We start from the raw sequence: 22,691 nt of genomic DNA on the forward strand, positions 1-22,691 counted from the left end.
TGACGACGCGGCAGATTCACATATGACACGTTTGATGTAGCAGAAAACGCTTCGCCTCCACCGCCTCCACCCACTCACACCGTCCTGCGTCTGCACCGTACATGTCTGCTGTTCTGTGTTATTTATCTTTATTTTTCTCTTCAAACATACTTTTTGTAACATGTCCTCGTGGAGAAAGTGTGTATTTGGCTGCGACGTCAAGTCCAAATTATTTCTCATGTCGACAGAAGAATCAAGATGTGCTCAGTGTCTGGAGTTTATTTCTGGGAACACAGACAAACAGGTCCCCAAGAATATTTTTGTTTGTGAGCGATTCTTCACTGAAGACGCTTCGAGAACTCCGGGTGTTTTAAAACTGGACTTACAACGAAGCAGAAGCGACACTTTTGAGAAGGATGTTGTTCCCACGAGACCAGGGTCCAGTGATGACGATCCTGCATCTGTAAGTTTACCGCGAGTAAAACCGCTGAAGAGAACTAAAAACAAACTGCAGCGTTTATTTTTGAAGATGATCCCACATATCGTTTCAATCTGCATCATCTCCTTGTTCTACCTCTTTTAGTTTGACAAACGTTACGTCGTCCTACGATATCACACTGATACTAACAACAGACTCAGGGCATCGTTTTATTCTCATGAGTCGTCTGCGTCTCAACGTTTCTGCATGAGAACAAAATGTTGATGACGCCTCAGTCATTACGACCGCTGATGTTCAGTGGAGCCTGTTCACATTATGGCCTCCTCATCTGATCGAACATTATTACAGGATTCAAGTTTGTCCAAGTTTGCTTCTGTGTCCCCCCAAACTGTGCTTGTTTATGTGCAGAAGCTAGAATGTGAAAAGAGTTATTTTACATCAGATGGACATTTAAGTCTCATTTGAGCTCGTGCATAAACAGACGTCGCCTCTTTTATTTAAACTGACCTGTTCTGTTTCAGGTGGTTGTGTTGAACTCCAAAAACCAGCAGCTGCTTCCGGAGCGTTCCTCCACTGAAGTGTCCTTTCTGCTGGACGCTGAGGAGCAGCCCAAGAGGAGGAAGAGGAGGAGCTCCGTCAGCGCGTGGGACACCAGCCTGGAGGACGTACAGGTGTCTGATACTTCACATCATCAGCATGTGCTTTCTTTTATTGTTTGCTTGTACATGGTATGTTTTATTAAAGGAGCTGTATAAATAAAGGTTCAGTTAGATTTAGATAAAATCTCCACAATCTCTAGATTTAGATTTCATCACGATTCAATTAAACTTTCCTTTTGCTTCATTATAACTAGATAATTCCACCTCAGAACACAGATGATGCTGACCAACAGGAGTGAGTGGGAAAAGTCTTTGTTGAAGCACAGAGCTGCTTTCAAGTCACAGTTTGTGAATTGAAAAACTAGGGGTGGGCGATATCTCGATATTTTAAATATATCGATACAAGGAGCGAACTGTTTATGCAAATGTGATTTTCAGTTTAGTTTCTATTAAACATAAACACACGTGTCAAATCTGCATTAAACACATGATCATGTCAAACAGCTGATGTGGCTCTAGAGTCGTTATGTTTATTTTTGTAAAGTTTAGTCATGTGAAATTTATTTATACAGAAGATTTTAATGAATAATCTGCTGCAGTGTCACTTGTACAACAGTGTTTGGAATCGTTGGGTTTGATCTGCAGTGGATTGTGGGATTAAACCTCAGATCCTGACACTGGTGAGGAACATGTGTCTGTTAAAATAATGAACCTCCTGAACTTCCTCTGCTGAAGGAGCTCATGGTTATTGTACAGTTACTGCAAAGATGAACTTGAGCTGAGTTGTTTTATTTATGAATGAAAAGAAGGAAATATGTTTTATTTCTTTTATTTTACAGTTAAATTATTATTTATGTAATCAGGGATTTTTTGTAATCTTAAATGTGGCAGAAGCTTTTTGTTTCTACATGAACTGACGACCTCTTGCACTTCAATAAAAAAAGACCTTGAAGAGTTTGGCAGATTTGTTTTTGCAGGAGTTTTTGGGGGTTATTTTTCCTGTACAGATATTGAGATATAGAAAAATATAATCGAGATATGTTTTTTGCCCAGCACTAATTACAACTAAATATCACAGGAATGAGATCATATTTGACTTGTGCTTTAGTGGAGCAGTGAACAGCCAAAGACAGAAGCTGTGACCATCAGCTGCGACGACCTCAACAGTTTCCTTTCACTGTGTCTCAGTAGCGTGTTGTTGTTTGTTCCAGCGATGAGAACAGGTCCTGGTGATTCTTGCCTGGTTCCTCTTTAATAAACCTCCTTCTTCTTGTCTGTCCTCAGGAGGACGAGGCAGACGAGTGCGAGGACAGTCTGATGGACGTCACACACTGCAGCAGTCTGGAGGAAACCACCGAGGACGAGAAGATCCTCATCTCTAAAAAGACCTACCAGGTGACACTTCAGTTCTTATCCTGAGTGCGTGTGGGAGGATTTAAGAGTGACCTGTGCTGCCGCTGCTCCAGAGCCAGGTGGCGCTGTTGGGGCATTTGCAGGTGCAGCTGAAGCAGGAAGTGGCTGAGAACCTGCTGCTGGAGGCCAGGGTCAGGGACGAGATCAGCAGAGAGTTCTCCCAGATCTTCTCAGAGATGCAGAAGGACTACGAGTAAGACACGCCATTTATTTATTTGATTTATTTCAGACACAAAGCTCATTTGGTCCATAGTTAAAAAGATTATTCTCAATGATTCTGATAAATCGTTGCAGCTTTAGACCAGAGTTTCCCAAACTTTTACGAGTTTACAAATAATGTTTATTGACCCACATCAACAGACATTATTTGTAAATCACAAAGTAAAGGTGGATTTTTGCATTATTGAACATTAATGAGGATATTTTATTGCTGACTGAGTGATTGTGTCTCTGAACAGTGAGTATGACTCAAGGTTGAAACAATGAAAAACACTGAAGCAGAAATAAAAGGATCCAGAAGTCTCTTATTTGGACATTAAATATAGAACATTTATTTTTCTTTTCAACATTCAATTGAACCAGCAAAATGGAACAAAGTAGTCAATAAAATAATGACAAAAAGATTAGAAATTATACAAAACATGTCTTAACATTTGAACATTTCTGCTGAGATAGTTGGGCCTGAGCAAGCAGCAGCAGCAGCAGCAGATCAGACGTACAGACACAACTGTACATTGCAGATCATGACAAAGGCGACCTAATAAAATCTCTCGTAACCCATCCACACTTTTGGAAACGATGCTCTAGACGAGGGGTTTGACACCCGTCACTCAGATTCACAGAGGCCAAATTGAAAAACTGGGACTAAGTCGTGGCCCAAACTAAATATTTATTGAAAAATTTCAACAACAGCTGCATGTTTTCTCTTCTTTCGAGATCTGTAATGTTAAACTTTTTCTTATTCAAATAAATATTTAATAATAGTTTTGCTTAAACAATGAATCTAGAACAAGTATAATATACAATAAATAAATAATGTGTGTACAGTCGAGCTGTGTGCGGTGGGCAGCTCCAATACAGATTTGGTATGATCTCATGCTCTATATACGAGACCATATGCAAGAAATGTTGAACATTTGCACTTTAAAAACACAGAGGAACACTCCTTTCTCTGAGCACAGAAATTTCCTTTTCCAAAATTGTTGCTTAAAGGACGGGGAGTAAGTGTTCTCCTGTTCAGTTTTATTCCACACTCCTGTCAGTCGTTGTGATCATTTCTGGAGTCAGTTTGGAAGAAAACAATGACCTTCTTTGCTGTTACGCGTTTATTTCCACAGGCGTCATTTTAATTCTAAAACATGAAATACAAACACTAAACCGACCGACAGCAGCTTTAAACGTTTCCACCCTAAAAGTTGTTTATTAAAGGAGACGTACAGATGATATAAAATAGACTTTTTCCCCGTGTGACCAGTGTCCTTCATTATTTCTGTTGTTCATGTTCGACTAATCCCACATTGTCCTGCATTTGAGGCTTAAGTGTCCAGAAAATGTGTGTTTTCACGACCCCCCGTCTCCGTCTGGTCCCGGTGAATCTCCCCGACTTCAGATGAGTGCGATCGACCGACTGTGACTGATCTGTCCACATCAGAACAAAGAGAAACGTTCACCAGCAAAGAAATATCAGTGTCAGTGAAATCTGTGACGAGGCAAATTTGGTTCAAAATGACGGGTGACCAATGAGCCGCCTCGATTCACACGCGTCACTGGAATAAACTCTTCTGATTGGACGAGTGCGTTTGGTTCTGACTCGAGGTTTGAGGGAGCGAGGATGAGTCTGATGTGCCATTTGTTCTTTTAAATTTCAATTAAGAACGAAAAACAATAAAATAGGTAAACAGGTTATTTCATTTTTATGTTTTAGTGTCAAACAAAAAAACACGTCGAGCTCTATTTCCAATATTTAATTTAAAGTTTATTTTTTTTAAAATGCCAATCAAAACACAGTCTTGGTGCCTTTTTTAATTTGGATATTTTATTCTCTCTGGTTTATTTGTCCTGGAGGTTTTGCTATTAAGAAGGACTCACCTGAAAAATCTTTGCAGTTTTGTGGACAAACATGTCGTCGGCTTTCACAGCGACGTCTTTACTCTCGCGTCTTAGAAAGTCGTTGTTGAACTTCATGACGAGAAAAACGAAGCAGCGATAAACTCTCCTTGGTTCAGTTTTTATTTAGATCCATGGTTGACACTGAATTCAGACGCGGCGCTGAGCAGCAGCGTAACATTCATCAGAGTCACGGTGTCTTTTTAGTACAAATATTACAGATGACAGAGACGTCCAGAGACCGTATTTAAACTTTACTTTTAAATATAGTTTCCTCTGTTCTCATTATGTTCAATGTTTTCTGTTCAGAGCCTGTTGTGCTCCTCTGTTCACTCGAGGCTTCTGCTGCAGGTCCCAGGCGTCACTGGACGCTCGTGTTCCCTGTACGTGTGAGGCACTGCTCAGACCAAACGTGTCAAACTCAGGCCCACAATATAATTATATTTGGCCCACGAGATCATTTCAAATCTGTATCAGAGCTGCTGCCGCACACAGTTCGACTATAGAGACATTATTTATTTAAAATGTTGTTATTATTTTATATTTTGCTTTTTCTGGATTCAATGTTTAAGCAAAACTATTAAACATTTTTTTGAATAAGAAAAGGTTTAACATTACATATTTCCAAAGAAGAGGAAAACAGCAGATGTTGTTGAAATTTTTCACTAAATATTTAGTTTGGCCCACGACTTGGTCCCAGTTTTTAATTTTGTCGTCTGTGAGTTTAATACCCCGTCTTAAACATTTAATGTTCACATTTGTGCAGCGCCTGGACGAGTCTGAAAACTTCATCATAAAGACTTTGACCAATCCTCAGAGGAGCTCATGCAGTTCCACCTTTGCTCTGAGGATCCACTGGTCACACTGCAAACTTAATCTGATCTGGCCAAGATTTTAAAACTTATATCAGGTTATTCATCTTGTTTCCAGATTTATGATCTACTTACTATTTCAGAGACGCTTCATTCTCATCTAGAGGTTGTTTATTTTAGAGAACTTGTCAAGTAAAATGATCTTGCTGCATGGACACATCATTTCACTATTTTTAAATCATTTTCTGATAGATTTAAGTGTTTGATTCTTACATTTTGGCCAAGCTTTTTTACAGTGCTCAGAAACTCCACACTTCTGATTGAACTTTATGGACTCATTTGGGTGCTTTGTATGTTTTTTTTTTTATCCAGTTTTTCTTTTAAACTTTGGACCAATTACTAAATAATATTGCTGTAAATGTGCAAATTATAACAAAATGATCCACGGTGTCATAGATGATAACTGTGGAGCAGACACAGACACAGTAGGTCTTAATTACGGGTTATTGTTTAATTATCTTCCCCTTTTACAAAATAGAAAACCTCAAACAAAAGCGTAATGCAAAGTGACAGCCGTGGTAATATGTCCATAAGAGAAACATGTGAAGTGTGTAAAATACATCGAGGTCTGCCGTCCATGGGATTTGAGTGGATTATGGGGGATTAGCGGGGGATTACGCCGTGCGGTCTCATTCCTTATGTAACCGTGGTGACGCTTTAGCGAGCGCCTGGCACGGGAGAGGGAGATCCTGGAGGAGCGAGCCGAGAAACGTCTGGAGATCTTCAAGAACCTGAGCCAGAAGATGTCCAGAGAGGGCCACTACCAGGACCGCGGCGCCATGGTAACTACACCTTTTTTTAAGTGCTTTTGTGTGGGGGGGTGGAGGCGCGTGGAGGTGCGTGGGGAAATGACGAAGCGGCGTGAGAAACCGGAGAGCGTGGACGAGCGAACGATAAGTCAAACTCACGGGTGTTGTTAAATAAAAGCTCACGGGAGACGAGGCCGCTCACGATAATCACTGTTTTGGCTTTTTTTTTTTTTTTTTTACAATTTTATTTATAAATTTCTATAGAAAAATATGTCAGATATTAATGTCATGTGTAATGTGACCGAAATAAATAAATAAAAATAAATAAATTAATTAAAATAGCACATTACAGAGTATGTATATCAAACATTATATTTATGCAATTTTTTCCAGAAATAACCCCAAGAAAAAACAAAACAAGAAACAAACAAACAAAAATAAATAAATAAATAAAAATAAAATAAAATAGATTAATAATAATAGCAATAGTAATAGTAATAATAAAAGATAAAGTTCAAAAAATTTAAATATTATAATATTTTTTGTCTGGGATCAGTGCACGTTTTCTTTGCGCAACTGTGAAATTTCATCATATTTTTTGACAATACAAACAGTTTTAAGGCGTAAAAGGTTGAATTAAAACCTTCAGATGCAAACTAACTATGTGCGTGAAGTTGGCCCCATCAAACGTAAACCTACTCAAAAACTGTCAATCGTTTGTGCTCCGTTTGTGCTGTTATTAATGATTCTTTTACAGGTCAAACTGAGGTCAGCGGCTCCAGGAAACTTCAAAATGCTCAAAAACGACACAAAATGGAGTCAGTTGTTTGTGTTTCGTTTGTGCTGCAAAAAGTTTCAAAAAGTCTATCAGTCTTTACTAACTTGATTTAATTGAATTTTTTTTTTCAATTCAAATTTTTATTGACAATTCAATAGACATGACAGTTACAAATCACAAAAGTACAATTTGCTTTTTTTTTTCCGTGCTTGGTTTCTTTCACTTCACATATCTCTCTGCTATGGTTCTGACATTGTTTTTTTCCTTTAAGAATAGAAAGTAAAGTGTGAAGAATCCCTCAGTCGTGCAGGTAGAATCCATGTCGAGGAGAAAATTTGTCGACTGGACAAAAGTTAGTTTGGTTACAACAAAAAGCCACGCAGCACAGGAACTCACTACTTTTACACATTACTCCCAACACTGTCCAAATAATTTTACTTTTGGATCAATAAAGTTTGTCTAAGTCTAAACACAGCTTTGATAGAAACATTGTATGTAAAAAGAAGATCTAAAATCAACGAGGAACAGCCCACACATATGTGACTAGAGCTGCCCAGAGAGCATAAAAACATAAAAGAAAACACACTTCCATGAGTGATTATAAATGATTTTCACACTCATGAACTTTATTGAAACAGACATATTTGTATCTCTGGAAACTTTAGACTCTGAACTCTTCATTTCTGGATGTTTAAATGTGATTCAACTCATTTACAGGTTTATAACAGCTCACTGAAAATGAGAGTTTACCTGGTCAGGTGCAAAATCGAAAACAAAAAAAACTACATTCAGCATCTGATATCTGCAAGTTCTGAGAACTATATTCATAAAAAAATGTAAAAATATATATTTGTCAAAGTATTTAAACAGATTTCATATCACCAGATACAGTAAAGCCAAGTGTTCACCTGTTTTTACCTGCTGTTCGCCTGTGTGTGTTTTTTACATTTAACTTATTCAACTCATTTAGCTTATTATAATATAATAATATAATAATAAAAGTCTTCCTCGTCAGTGGGAGTCCAGTATTTGTTGTCTTGGTTACTTTCTCGTGTACAGAGCTCTGCGTAAGTGTTTGTTTCTGTAGAAATTCTGTCAAACATCACATCTTGGAAAAAAGAGTGAAATATTTCAAAGGACTCGCCTGAGCAACATCCAGATTTCAGGGCAGTTTTGGTTCATAATCGAGTAAAAGTCCTCGATAGTTTCTTTGGATATCGCAGGACTCCACACAGACTCATCACCCACATTTTCACCTTCGTAAGTTTCACTCTCTGAAATTCTGTCGTTATCGCTGTTTTTCACTTTATAATCAACTTCATCATCACTTTGGAATCTATAAAAGTCACTTTCTCTTATATTTTGGCAAATTAGATGCAAATTGTAAAAATAAAATAAATCTTAAGATTTTTAAAATCATGATGTTAGCAGCAAAAAAAAGGTATCACAAGGAAATGAAGCACCAACAAAAGAAACTGGATTAACGTAATTCACAATATTTATGTTATAGAGAAATTATGCTTATGCTCTGAGATTAGAAACAGAAATTTGAAAAGATATGGAAGAGTTGGCTGAGTTTTGTTAAAATGATACGTTTGGATTTTAAGTGCTCATTTCCCCAATGTTCTGTTCGCTACCAAATTGAGTTTGATTTTTTTTCTTTTTTCAATATAAAAGTAAAAATCTGTATTTTATTTGGAAGATTAAGTTTAAGACAATGTTTGAACCTTAAACAATATTTACATATGTGTAAGTGTAATTATTGTCTTGGAAAATGAATAAACAAATAATTGAAAAAAAAAAAAATAACAGCATTAAAAAACAGCAAAATTAAGATGTTCTTTGCAACTGGCCAATTTGAAAAATTCCCATGTCAGTAATATATGTTTTCTTATCTTAATAGAATAATTCCATCAATCCGAAATGTTGATTTCATGTCTATGTAGGGGGCGCTATAGTGTTTTTTCTATGTTTTATAGTGTATATATTCAGACTGAGATCACACATTAGTGATTCAAATTTCAACACGCGGACTAAGCGCGAACAGGAGCAAATAATGTCACCTTGAAATTAGGCAAAATTTTGATCAAATTGTGGCTTCGCCGCGCGTAAACCGTGACAGTTATCAAAAAAAATCAGCTAACTTTAGTGTTCATTGTCTAGATGATGTACGGTGATTTCAGCCCTGTGGGTGAAGCGCCTTCAGAGGAGTTCGTTCAAATGCAACGTCAGCGAAAATGCGGACTGAAATTCAATCAAGTGGCCGCCTTCTGGTTTGTCAGGGGGCGTGGCATAATAAATTTTTGTTTGTCTTCAATGATGAATGTGTGTACCGATTTTCATGGCTCTAACAAAGTTGACCGGGACATCTCCATAGCGAAAATTGTTGAGTCTTTGCGCCCTTGGCCAACAGTAAAATTTTAACCCATAATATACTTTTTACTCGAATCATATATAGAATTTAATTGCCAAATTTGGTGCAGATCCGACAATGTTGACATTTCATGTATACGAGGGGCGCTAAGTGTTCACTTTCATATGTTTTATTGTGTATTATATTCAGGCTGAGATCACACATTAGTGATTCAAATTTCAGCACGATCGGACTAAGTATGTGCACAGTAATGTCTAAATGGCAAAATGACCAAATTTTGCGGCTTCGCCGCACGTAAACCGTGGTCAAAAATCAGTAACTTTACCACTTGTCTAGATGATGTACGGTGATTTCAGCCCTGTGGGTGAAGCGCCTTCAGAGGAGTTCGTTCAAACGCAACATCAGCGAAAATGCGGACTCAAACTTCAATCCAAGATGGCTGCCTTCTGGTTTGTCAGGGGGCGTGGCCATAATAACATTTTTTGTTTGTCTTGAGATGACGAATGTGTGTACCGAATTTCTTGGCTCTACGACAAAGTTGACGTCGGGACGTCTCCCATAGGCGCAATGTATTTTGACTTTTCGAGGTGGCGCTGTGTCGCCATTTTTTTATGCCCGTGCACGAAACCTATATTTATCGAATTTTTCGCCACTTCTGAATTTTGGGCAAAGTTTGGTGAGTTTTTGAACGTGTTTAGGGGTCAAATTAGGGTTTAAAGAGCAGAAGAATAATAAAATAAAATAAAATAATAATAATCGAGCAAAAACAATATATCCGAAAACATTAGAACAACATATTATACGTTTTTGAAAGCTCTCGACCTTCCCCACGTCACCGTGGGGTCATTGGTGAGTGACGGGCACTGAGGCGCTCGTCATTCGCCATCTCGTCGAGGTCACCCATCGCCTTCCATTGACTTCCATTCATTTTAGCAGTAGTAAATATGAGCAGGCCTTGGGCGTGGGTTACTGGGATACTGCTGTTCGTGCGGGGGCGACCGTGGACATAGTTGCATGTCGTCTTGTCGCATTCGGACATGCGCACGTCGCTCCCATTCGCTCCGCTGAGCGGAAGCAATAGGCCCTACGCCCTGTCGGGGCTCGGGCCTAATAATTGAAAAAAAAAAGTCACTTTCTCGAAACTTATCCATAAAATACGTCCGCTCCTCATTATTTCTAAAACTGTGCACCGCAGCGCCGCGATCTTTCCATTGCTCGTGTTTTATATTGTATTTTCCAGAAGCTACAATCGTCACTACTTCAATTAACTTTGGAAAAAATCTGCGAAAAGTATCCTTGAATCCGATTGGTCAGTCTAGTGTGGGTTATAGTGGCTCCACCTATCACAGTCTCTATTTACATGTGAAAAACCGAGTCGTTTCTAATGTTCGTTAAATCACGTCTTTAGTGAAACAGCGGAGGAGTCAAAACACGTCGTTAAGGAAACAAAGGGGTCGTCAAATGTCGTCTTCATGGGGCAAAGAGATAAACTAGACTCTTTCAAATGACATTAAAGTCTCGAGGTGGCGTCAGTATTTATGGATGTTCTTCATTCCTTTCTGATTTTTCTCGTAGGACCCGTTCTCTGCGGAGTTGGCGGAGATGGAGAGTTACCCTGACTCTTACCTGAGCGCGGCCATGAGCGACCGGAGCCACGGCGCCTTCGAGCGTCTGGAGCAGCACGTCTCAAAATACGCAGGTATGAACACAGTTTGGGCTTTTTGTTCAGTATATGAAGCCTGGAACAGTGTTTTTTGGGATCAGTGTACGTTTTCTTTGCACGACTGTGAAATTTCATCATATTTTTTGGATTTAAAACGTAAAAGGTTGAATTAAAACCTTCTATGACCCATTACAGATGCAAACTAACTTCTGTACCTGCATGAAGTTGGCCCCATCAAACACAAAAACTCTGTCAGTCATTTGTGTTTCGTTTGTGCTGCTTTAGTTTTGGAGATATTAATGATTCTTTTATTGGTCAAATCAGGTTACAGCCCGTCCCCAGGAAGCTCCAGAATGCTCTAAAACGACACAAAACAGAGTCAAAAGTTTCAAAAAGTCTGTGTCAGTCTTTAGTAACTCGCTTTTGATTCATATTTTATACAATAAAAGAGAGTTTTCCACAGCCTCATATTGTTTTTCTTCACTAGTTTTGTGGAGTTTTGCTGAAGCCGCTGCCGTCAGCTGAACAGAAATGACCTCACATCATTTCCACAAAACTAATATTAAACATTTTAGAGATATACTCACTAGGGATGGGCAGGATCAGTCGACTAATCGATAATTGATCGTGAATAGGGCTGGTATCATTACGAAGTTGCCGATACGATACATATCACGATACAGTGCACTTTCAGTTCGATACGATATGTTTCAAATCGATTCAATACAGCTCAGTAAAAAATGTCTGTGAAACTAAAAGTCTTTGTTAAACCACTTCTTGTACAAACTGATAATGAAACACAAACATTTTAATCGTCAAAACAGTGAAAATGTGTCGCATAAACGAGTTTCCTTCCTCTGAACAAACAACAAAACTGTAGTGCCGTGACAAAATAATTTAGTAAAATAAACCAAAAAATAGTCTTGGTGATATATCGATACAGCAGCCCATGATATCGATACTGAATCATCACATTAAATGATCCGATATTTTTGCACACCCCTAGTCGTGGAGAATTTCGTTGATCACGTTCATGTTTAACGGACAAACTGTGTGTGTGTGTGTGTGTGCGTGTGCGTGTGCGTGTGCGTGTGCGTGTGCGTGTGCGTGTGCGTGTGCGTGCGTGCGCGTGGCGTGCGCGTGCGCGTGCGCGTGCGCGTGTCGTGAGGAGCCGAGCCTGCGTCTGGAGTCTTGGTCTCTGGCTCCTCGGAGACTCTGTTCCATCACTGAGTTTGTTTACAGTTCATCAGTGTCCCGGGGATGAGCGGGTTTTTTTGGGACACTCAAAAAACCTGATCATAAAAAAAAATATTCTTTTTTTTCCAATGGGGCCAACACTACTGGTACACTATGATTTTTTTCTTTTCTTTTCTTTATTTCTTCATTTTTCTTTCATTCCTTTCCTTTCTTTCTTTTTTTTTCTTTCTTTACTTTTCTTTCTTTATTCCTTTCTTTCTTTCTTTTTCTTTTTTTGTTTACTTATTTATTTAAAAAAAGAAAATGTCTTAATTGATGCTTTAAGTTTGCAGTAAAAAGTAAAAGATGATAAAAGGAAATGATGATGGTGAGATATTAGTTAGAGTGATAGAGAGAGAAAGATAAAGGGAAATTAAATTATAAATTGGCCCAAAATATAAATATAAGGAATCCTATCAATGTGGTTTATGCTGCACTACCACATTATTTTTGTTTTATTTAATTTAATTAAGTAATTATTGTTTGTGTGTTTGGGGGGGAGGGCTGGTCAGTTTTGTTGTTTTAGATTAAAATAAAATAAAAATAGAAGTGTTTGTTTTTTGTTGTGTTGCAGGTGAAAGCAGCGGCCCGTGTGAGGACAGAACCTCCCTCCTGACGCAGCTGCAGGACAAGAGCCTCCAGGTTTCCTCTCTGGAGAAGCAGGTGTCCCAACTGCAGAGGGCGCTAGAGCAGAGGGCGCACGGCCACAGCTCTGCCCACGAGCAAGGCACTACGGAGCCGCTGCAGGTACCACTCCCACACTGGACTTACCCTAAAATACCAGATAATAGTCGGGTTTCAATTAAACGTCGGGTCCATGAATATATTTTGATGAATAACCAAATGCCGAGTCGAACGCAGCCCAGTCCGGCGGTCGAGTCGAATGAGACTATTCTGATTATTTCTGAGCGTCTGCACCTTTTGTTTAAAAGAGACGACAATAAACGCACTGACAGGATTTAGAATGTTTAAAAACTATAATCAAACCATAAAGTGAGTGGAAAGAGTTCACATTTCAGATTTAGCCCTAAAAGTCTGATCAGTTCTACACATGTAGTCAGGGAAAATTCACTTTAGGTCATGAAAAAGTCATGGAAAAGTTTTGACATTTTCACTGAAAGAGTGAGAACCCTGAATAATGGCAACAGTGAAAAGAACAACACTAACAGTAATAACAACAATATTATTATGATTATTACAGTCGTCCTTGTCATCAGGAGTCAAAAAACAAACAGAAAAAGAGATAATCAGAGGTCTGCATATTTACACAGCCTTAGCTTGTTGGACGAGATTTTAAAGTTATTGTCAGATCCTTCCACAGTTGTTTGATTTTTAAGTTTGGCTTCATGGATTCGTGAAGCCCCTCGCTCTAAAAATACAACATCCATAAAGTCCAACATCGGTCTTTGCACGTGCACGAGCTGTGGCCTCTTCACCTGCAGACTGTGAGGCGCTTTACTGCAGCTAAGATAAGAATCTGCTTCTTTCCATAAATGTTTTAACATAAATTAGACTTATTATGTTGACATTCATTAAAAATATCTCTGGGAGGCATGGTATTGTTTTTTTGGAATATCTGAGAAAGAGTTTTTGCAACATTCTTCCAAAAGGAGTAGGACAAGGAGATAAATTAGTGCATTCCCAAACTAAATGGATAAATGATTCTACGACATTACAGGCGCAGAAGTAAAATAAAGTAAAATAAGGTTAGGTTAGGTCACTTTCATACTCGTAGGTAAATTTGCTTTGCAGATTTGAGAGGCAGGTTCCACATTTCACATTTCATTCATCCACAAAACACGTATAAAAACACAATTACAAAATAAAGTGTTACAGACGCTCCAGTGCAGAACAGTTTGTTCCATAAACAATCAGCTAAATTCATCCATCACGTTTGGCTAAAATCACAATAAATATTAAATATGTTAAAAACACACAATCTTAGATCAATAGATTACAATTTATTCATAAGTACGACAGCAGCCAGAACGAAGCTCCTTTTAAAACGATTTGTTCTAGATCAGGGATGTCCAAACTTTTTTCTTTAAGAGTCACATATCTAAACACAGACAGAGCAGAAGGCTGATCGAGGGCCGTAGACTGGTGCTCAGTACATTGAATAATTGAAATATGTGCATGTTTAACAAATTAGAATGACCCGTCAGTCTTTATTCATGCTAAGATCTGTAAAAACACACACTAAATATTAGCTTTATCAAAGTAGATTTTCAGAAAAACTGCAGTAAAAAGCTAATTTCTAATTGATGCCATGTAATTTGAGCCAATTCACCTGGAAGCCTGAGGGCCAAGAAAAATTTGTCTGAGGGCCGCATTTGGCCCACAAGCCATAGTTTGGACATGCCTGTTCTAGATCTTGGGACTAAAAGCCTGTGACCAGAGAGAAGCAGCTGAAACTCTGAGTTTAGTGGATGTTTCACGTCTTTTAAAATCCTCTGGGACGTCGTCTGTAAGCGTCTCGAGTCCAGAGACTCTGAGGACGAACAATCACCAAACTCCTCCATTTAACCGACTGAATCAGGGAGTTTTTGTTTTTAGCAGAGACCCTCCCAAAACATGAGACCAATGAAAACGTTAAAACTGATTCCATAAACGTTTTATAAAACAGTGTCATCGTGGTTCTGTCCACACGGTGAAAGGAAAACTTTCTCAGACAGTGAAGGCGCTGGTGACTCTTCATATTTACATATATATTATTTACATATATATTAAGATTTTAAGATAGAAGATACTGACTGAACCTTTATCTCTGTGACGTCACACTGAGGCGCTCGCTTTTCAAAAGTCAATAATCAGATCCTTCGTCTTGGAAACATTTAGTTGCAGATACGACGCGTCACACCATTTTACAAAGTCCTCAACAGTTGGTCCATGTTGGTTTTCATGTTTGTGGAGCAGGGTCACAATGACACAATCATCCGCATATTTTATTATTGTTCTATCCTCTATTAGTTCTATAAATAATGTTGAAATGAACATGTTGGTGAATCATGAGAAGAGAGCTGCGCATTTTTCCATTTTCCAGTTCCCCAGTGTTATTATCTTAAACTCTGGAGCATATTTACGAGCTGAAATCCAGACTAGGGATGGACATGATTAATCGATTAATTGATAATTAATCATTAAGAATTTCATCGATTGCGTTAATTTTAATCGACAAACCGAATGTAGGTTGTTGTGTGTAGCGTAGGGAGACCAGACGGGGGTGTGTACATGTGTCTCTGCATCAGAAGGAGCGAGACACAAACAGTGGGTCAGTCTGTAACGAACAAACGTATAAAGCAGCACATATGTTTCTGTGTCCAGTGGGAAAAAGTTTTTCCAGGTGAGAGTCGCTCAATGTGGATGACGAGGCCCCGCCCCCCTCCCCCCGTACGCTGTCCTGGTTTTGACAAACACAAATCTGGTCACACTGACCTGTATTCACCTGAGTCATGTCTTTTAATCCAACACAAGTTGAACCACATCAGCGACACAAGAGCTGGAGTTTTATCTTCACTTAGTTTATGTAAATTAGTGATGTGGTTTTAAGTTTTGTTTCTGTGAGATTTGAACAAAACTGAATTAAACACATTATAATGTCAAACAGCTGATGTGGATCTAGAGTCGTTATGTTTATATGTCGTAAAGTTGAATTTATTGATGCAGATTAGTGCAGATAGTAATAATAATGATGATCATTTTAATAAAAAAACGTTAATGATTCCGATGATCGATTAAGGAAATTTCATCGAATGTCCATCCCTAATCCAGACCAGCCTCATGAATGGAGTTTAGGACAGGAGCACGGGGTTTATGTTTATGTCCTTACCCCCCCCGGGTCCTCTGCTCTATAAATACGAGCCTGTAAACCCCCCAGGCCGCAGGTTACCAGTGACAGGATTAGCGTCAGGATTATGTGCTGCTCGGACATGCTCAGTGCCTCCGCTTCACCAGATTAGCACAGTTTAACTAAAAAAAACAACATTAGGAAAACAGCAAATGTGCATAAAATATCAGTAAGACGTGCGGCACTAGAGGGCGCCAGATCCTCACACGAGAACTGGGGTTATCTCTGCGCCTCCGTCGACGTTGTGGAGATGATTCCTCTTTGAGAAAATCTGTCATGATCGTCGACCGGTTTATTTTTCCACGGGGCCAGGAGAGAAACACAAAATATTGTCGAGGCCCAAATGCTTCACTCAATTCTGCTTCATATGGATTGTATTTCTTTATAAAAGGCAGTAAATATCTTTGTTTCGACGAGCTGCTCACACTGGGAAGAGTTTATTTTATGACTAAGCAATGAAAAAGTGAAGCTGCCGGACAAAAAATGTCATTAAAAAAACTCCTAAAATAAAATCAGTGCATCTTAAGTCCACGCATGAGGTAAAAATGATAAAATATGTTTGTTTTGTAATTCCAGATGAGTTTAAACGAGTTGTTCAGAGTTGATTGAAAGTCCGTGTGTGGCCCTGGAGCTGGACGATGCTCAGGTCGGGTATAGACTGTATTTCTATAAGTGGACAGGACGTGGGCGTTGGCGTGTTTCCGGCTCCACTGACTCTGGTTCCAGTTCACTTTCAACAAAAAATTCAACAAAAAACTATTACGTCTCTCTGTAACCGCTGCTGTCAGACTCGTTAGTAGGGCTGTGCAAAAATATCGGAATATTGATATATCGTATCGTTTAATGTGATGATACAGTATCGATATCGTGGGCTGCTGTATCGATATTTCACCAAGAGTATTTTTAGGTGTGTTTTACTAAATTATTTTGTTACAGAGCTACAGTTTTGTTGCTTGTGGAGTGAAAGGAAACTCATTTATGCGACACATTTGATATTTTTACTGTTTTGATGATTAAAATGTTTGTGTTTCATATGAACTTTGCACAAGAAGAAGTGATTTAACAAAGACTTTTAGTATCACAGCCACAATTTACACTTTATTTTTATTGAACCGTATTGAATCGATTTGAAATATATCATATCATATCGAAAGTGCACTGTATCGAGATATGTATCGTATCGTGGCCTGTGTATCGAGGTATGTATCATATCGGCAACTCCTTAATGATACCCAGCCCTACTCGTTATTTTGGTCTTAAATATTTATATTCACTCTCTACATGATTTTGGTGTTTTTGTTTTGCTCTTTTTTTTATCTCTAAATCAATCAAAATTCTTGCTAAACATTCCCGTCTTGAACTCCTGGCCTTTGCCACACTCGTGCTGTGGGCGGGACGGGGTGTGCACCGTGAACACCCTCGCTCCGGATCGGCTCTTTGGCTGTTATAATATTTGCCTCGATAAGCTTCATTTGACTGGAGCTGAACTGCATGGGTGACTCTTTGGGGGCGTCCCTAACCCCTGATTGGGAAACACTCCAAATAATAAATCTTGTTTTGTTAAGTTAAAATACTGTTGGGGTGTAACGGTTCATGTGCCGATCTGTTTTCAGTTCTGGACGTTTGTTTTGGTGCAGGTTTGTGCATGAGTGAGTTCAGTTTGTGTGTGTTTATGTTCCTCACCGACATGTGCAGCTCCACAGAGACTCGACTCTTTAATATTCAAAATATTTTATACTTTTCTGGCCAAAAATCTGAAGATTGAGTAAAACTTCATCCTGTAACTGTTGGTGCTGCACTTAACTTTTTGAAAAGTTTTGTTTACTGTTTACAAGGAATTAAAAAAAAATAATATTTCAAACATTTGTTTGTTTATTTGAGAATATTTTATTGAACTTATTAGTTTTACCAAGCAGCACTTTGCATTTATTTTAATTTCTTGTTTGTATAATGTTAGAACAAATAGTTGGTTTAACACAAATAAACAACAAACAAATGGTTTTGCATTTTGTTCCCAAACTGTACCAAAAATAAACCGAATCGTGATCTCAAAACTGAGGGACGAACCAAATTGTGATTTTTGTTACACCTCGACAAAATCACAACGGACATCAACTTTTGACGTCTGCCAAACTTCAGGAAAATATTTCTCATTTGATTTTCTGCTAGACTTTTTTATTTATTGTTGGTTTGGTTGATTTGGTTGTTGGGTTGGTTGTTTTTCTTTTTGTTCTTTCTTTCCTTCGTTCGTGCGTTTGTTCTTTCTTTTGTTCTTTCTTTTCTTCATTTGTTTTTTCATTCATTTTTTTCTTTCCTTCGTTCTTTCGTTCGTTCACTCCTTCTTTCTTTCCTGCATTCATTCTTTCTTTCATTTGTTCTTTGTTTTGTTCGTTCTTTCTTTCATTCTTTCCTTCATAATTTTGTTCATTCGTTCTTTCATTCTTTTTCTTTCTTTTGTTCTTTCTTTCCTTCATTTGTTCTTTCGTTCAATTTTTTTCTTTCTTTCCTTCTTTCTTTCGTTTGTTCGTTCTTTCTTTCCTTCGTTCTTTTGTTCGTTCGTTCTTTTTCTTTCCTTCGTTCTTTCCTTCTTTTGTTTGTTTTTTCTTTTGTTTGTTCTTTCGTTCGTTCGTTCGCTCGTTCCTTTCCTTCATTCGTGCGTTCATTCTTTCTTTTGTTCTTTCTTTTCTTCGTTTGTTCTTTCGTTCATTTTTTTCTTTCCTTCTTTCTTTCATTTGTTCTTTCTTTTGTTCGTTCTTTCTTTCCTTCGTTTGTTCTTTCGTTCATTTTTTTCTTTCCTTCTTTCTTTTGTTCTTTCTTTTCTTCGTTTGTTCTTTCGTTCATTTTTTTCTTTCCTTCTTTCTTTTGTTCTTTCTTTTCTTCGTTTGTTCTTTCGTTCATTTTTTTCTTTCCTTCTTTCTTTCATTTGTTCTTTCTTTTGTTCGTTCTTTCTTTCCTTCGTTTGTTCTTTCGTTAATTTTTTTCTTTCCTTCTTTCTTTCTTTTGTTCTTTCTTTTCTTCGTTTGTTCTTTCGTTCATTTTTTTCTTTCCTTCTTTCTTTCATTTGTTCTTTGTTTTGTTCGTTCTTTCTTTCGTTCTTTCTTTCCTTCGTTTGTTCTTTCGTTCATTTTTTCTTTCCTTTCTTTCATTTGTTCTTTTGTTCATTCTTTCTTTTGTTCGTTCTTTCTTTCGTTCTTTCTTTCCTTCGTTTGTTCTTTTGTTCATTTTTTTCTTTCCTTCTTTCTTTCTTTTGTTCGTTCATTCTTTCGTTTGTTCTTTGTTTTGTTCGTTCTTTCTTTCCTTTGTTCCTTCTTTCGTTTGTTATTTCATTCGTTTGTTTTTTCTTTCGTTCTTTCTTTCGTCCGTCCGTCTCTGGGCAGGTTGATTGTGTTAAACTGACCTTGACTATCAGCTGTTTTTAGTTTGACACTATAGTTTTTAACACTGCACTGTTTAAAAAAATTAAATAAGATCAAATAAAAAAAAACACTTTGAGATTGTGAAAGTTTATCTCGTCCCTCGTTCTTCCAGCAGGCGCTCGCAGCCGTGGAGAAGGAGAAGCAGGCCCGAGAGGAAGCTCTGGCCGCGCTGGAGTACCAGACCGTGGGGAGGGTGGAGGCCCTGGCGTCTCTGGAGGCGGAGAGGAAAGCTCGAGAACAAGCCCAGTCCTCCCTCAGCGAGCTCCAGAAGAACCAGAGGGACGTGACCAGAGCTCTGGAGGAAGAGAAGAAGAGTAAAGAGCGAGTCCAGGCCGCTCTGGACGAGGAGAGACGAGCCAGAGACGAGCTGAAGGCCTCGCTCAGAGAAGAGAAGAGACGCAGCCAGGAGGTCCAGGCCCGAGAGCAGAGACAGGATCAGAAGGTGGAGGAGCAGCTCGCCGCGCTGACGGAGAAGAACAAGACCAGGCAGAAGGAGTGTGAGGAGCTGCGTGAGGAGGTGAAGGAGCTCAAGAACAAACTGCAGACCTCAGAGAAGAAGGTAAGATCTGTCACAACCAGAGAAAAAGAACATCCAGGACCGGGTTTTTCAGAGTGTAAAGTCCGACCTGGAGACGTGTGGTGATTTGTAAATTTCCGCCTCACGTCTGTTTTACTTGCAGCAGATTCACACGAGATAAACGACGTCTGTAAATGACTCTGTTTGACTGATGTGACGAGCGGACGTGTCGTAACATCAGAGATAAAAACAAGAAGAGCAGCCAGAATAAAGGCGACTGGACCGGGACTGGACCGGGACTGGGACTGAACCGGGACTGGACCGGGACTGGACCTGGACTGGACCAGGACTGGACCGGGACTGGACCGGGACTGGACCGGGTCTGAACCAGATCTAGACTGGGACTGGACCGGGACTAATTCAGGACTAATCCAGGACTGGTATAGAACTGAATCGAGACTAAACCAGGACTGAACCAGAACTAAACCAGAACTAAACCAGGACTGCTACAGGACTGGACCAGATCTAAACAAGGACTAGACCGGACTGGACATGGACTGGACATGGACTGGACCTGGACTGGACCGGGACCGGGACTGGATTGGACCGGGATTGGAGCGGGACCGGGACTGGACAAGGTCTGGACCGGGACTTAACCGGGACTTAACCGGGACTAAACCGGGACTAAACCGGGACTGAATCGGGACTTAACCGGGACTGAATCGGGACTGAACCAGGTCTAAACCAGGTCTAAACCACAGGTCTGAACCAGAACAGAAGCAGGACTGAAGCAGGAATAAACCTGGTCTAAACCGGGTCTAAACCAGGACTGGACCAGGACTAAACCAGGTCTAAAACAGAAACGCAGTCTTCAAGTCGATCTCTTCCTGTGCTGATGATTTTCTGTAATTAAAACCTCTAAAGTCTCTCCGTCTGGTCCGTCGTTCCGGGTAAAGACCTGGGAGTGTCTCTTGTTTCCGCTGTAAAAATGAGCAGCTGAAATTTCGTTTAAACTTTATTTACGTTCCAGGTTTCCGCCGAAACCGAGCGAGCCGAGAAAGTCTCTGCGGATCTCCGAGCCGCCCAGACCAAACTGGACAAACTCTCCTCCGAAGTGAAGGACAAAACGCTGCAGATCCAGACTCTGACCCGGGAGGCCGACAGCGTCAAACAGGAGCTCCAGACGTCCGTGTCCTCCTCCAGCCTGTCCGACAACCTGCTCAAAGACGAGATCTCCGAGCTCCGCGCCGCCTTGGCCTCGGAAAAGGAGCAAAACAAACGGAAAACCGGCCAGATCTCGCAAGCGGAAAAGGACCTGGCGAGCGCGAAGGAGCAGCTGGCGATGGAGAAGCTGATGTCCGAGCAGAAGCTGGCGGAGCTCAACGAAAAGCTCCGGCGTCAGTCCGCGTCCAAGGAGGAAATGGAAAACCTGAGGAAAAAGTTGGCGGAGAAAGACCAGGCTCTGCAGCGCCCCCTAGACGAGCTCAAGGCGAAGGTGGAGCTGCAGGAGAAGGAGAAAAACCAGCTGAGGGCGAAGCTCGAGGACGAAAGACGGAACGCGGAGAAGACGAAAGAGAAGATGCTGGAGCAAGACGCCGACGCCAAAAAGCAGCTGGAAGCGCTGCGGAAGCAACTCGGCGAGCAGCAGGCGGCGTCCGATCAGCTGATGTGCGACGCCAAGCTGCAGCTGTACGAGCAGCAGGAGATCGCCGACAAGCTCCGGGCCGACCTGGAGCTGGCGAACGGCAAATGCTCCGCCCTGCAGGATTACAACAGCCAAGGCGACGAGCGGGCGGAGAAGCTGCGCGAGATGGAGAAGCTGCTGGAGGAGAAGGAGAAGGCGCACAGGGAGAAGCTGGCGGAGTCGGCGAGGAGGAGGGAGAGCGCGCAGAAGAAGCTGGAGGAGAAGGAGAAGGAGGTGGCGGCGCTGCAGAAGAGCCTGGAGCGACGGGAGCAGGAGGAGAGCCAGGCCGCGCAGGAGACCAGACGCAGGGAGGCGGAGCGCCGGAGGGAGCTGCTGGCCAAAGCCGAGGAGGCCATCGCTCAGAAGGACGCCGAGCTGGAGAAGAAGAGCGCCGAGATCAACAGGTATGTGGACGGTGGGAGATCGGTCAGAGTGGGAATTATACTGTTGTTCTGGAAGAATAATAATAATAATTCATCCATTTTTGAAGCCTGGTGAGTTTTTGGAAGACTGATAAATGTTTCTTCTTCTTGTCACAGCAGATACGTCCATGTTTACATGAGAGCTTTAATTCTGAATAATAAAAAATTATTTAATTCTGAATAAAAATGAATTCTGCTTTAAAAAGACCATGTATACACTTAATTCCTAATGAAAATTATTATTTATAAGTGTTTTTTTTTTTTTAACAGTGTATTTATTGAGATTTTCATATTAAAATATTAACAAAACATATAGAAACAAACAAAACAAAATCTCCATGTTTGTTTTATCAGTGGGACGTGTCTATTGTCAAAGTCGATCTTTTCAAGTCTTTTGAACCATATCACTTTTGTTTCTGGTTCTGATATTGTCATATTTTAGTTTTGGGATTCAGACATCGTTAATTGTTGTGGTTGTTGGATCCTAACAGCGGAAAACGACTTGAGAAATTTGTTCTCTGCAAAAGTGAATCAGATGTGTGTGACTCAAACCTCCGTTCAAACTGTTTCTCTTCCCAACGGAATTGAAAAATAGTG

General features: G+C 40.0%; 1 protein-coding gene across 2 annotated transcripts in view; it reads left to right on the forward strand.

Annotated features, from left to right (window-relative positions):
* kif20ba (kinesin family member 20Ba) overlaps positions 1 to 22,691 on the forward strand; it is a 119,849-nt gene that overhangs the window by 18,162 nt on the left and 78,996 nt on the right. For both annotated transcript variants that reach the window (XM_055162739.1, XM_055162740.1), the window contains exons 13-20: positions 940 to 1,089; positions 2,302 to 2,412; positions 2,484 to 2,623; positions 6,070 to 6,190; positions 10,885 to 11,008; positions 12,783 to 12,955; positions 19,584 to 20,030; positions 21,019 to 22,076. In XM_055162739.1, the coding sequence (XP_055018714.1) occupies positions 940 to 1,089; positions 2,302 to 2,412; positions 2,484 to 2,623; positions 6,070 to 6,190; positions 10,885 to 11,008; positions 12,783 to 12,955; positions 19,584 to 20,030; positions 21,019 to 22,076 (2,324 nt within the window). The remainder of the gene's footprint in view (positions 1 to 939; positions 1,090 to 2,301; positions 2,413 to 2,483; positions 2,624 to 6,069; positions 6,191 to 10,884; positions 11,009 to 12,782; positions 12,956 to 19,583; positions 20,031 to 21,018; positions 22,077 to 22,691) is intronic.

This window comes from Boleophthalmus pectinirostris, unplaced genomic scaffold (genome assembly GCF_026225935.1).
Source record: "Boleophthalmus pectinirostris isolate CB_2022bp ecotype Guang Dong unplaced genomic scaffold, ASM2622593v1 HiC_scaffold_5, whole genome shotgun sequence".
In the NCBI taxonomy this organism is placed as follows: domain Eukaryota; kingdom Metazoa; phylum Chordata; class Actinopteri; order Gobiiformes; family Gobiidae; genus Boleophthalmus; species Boleophthalmus pectinirostris.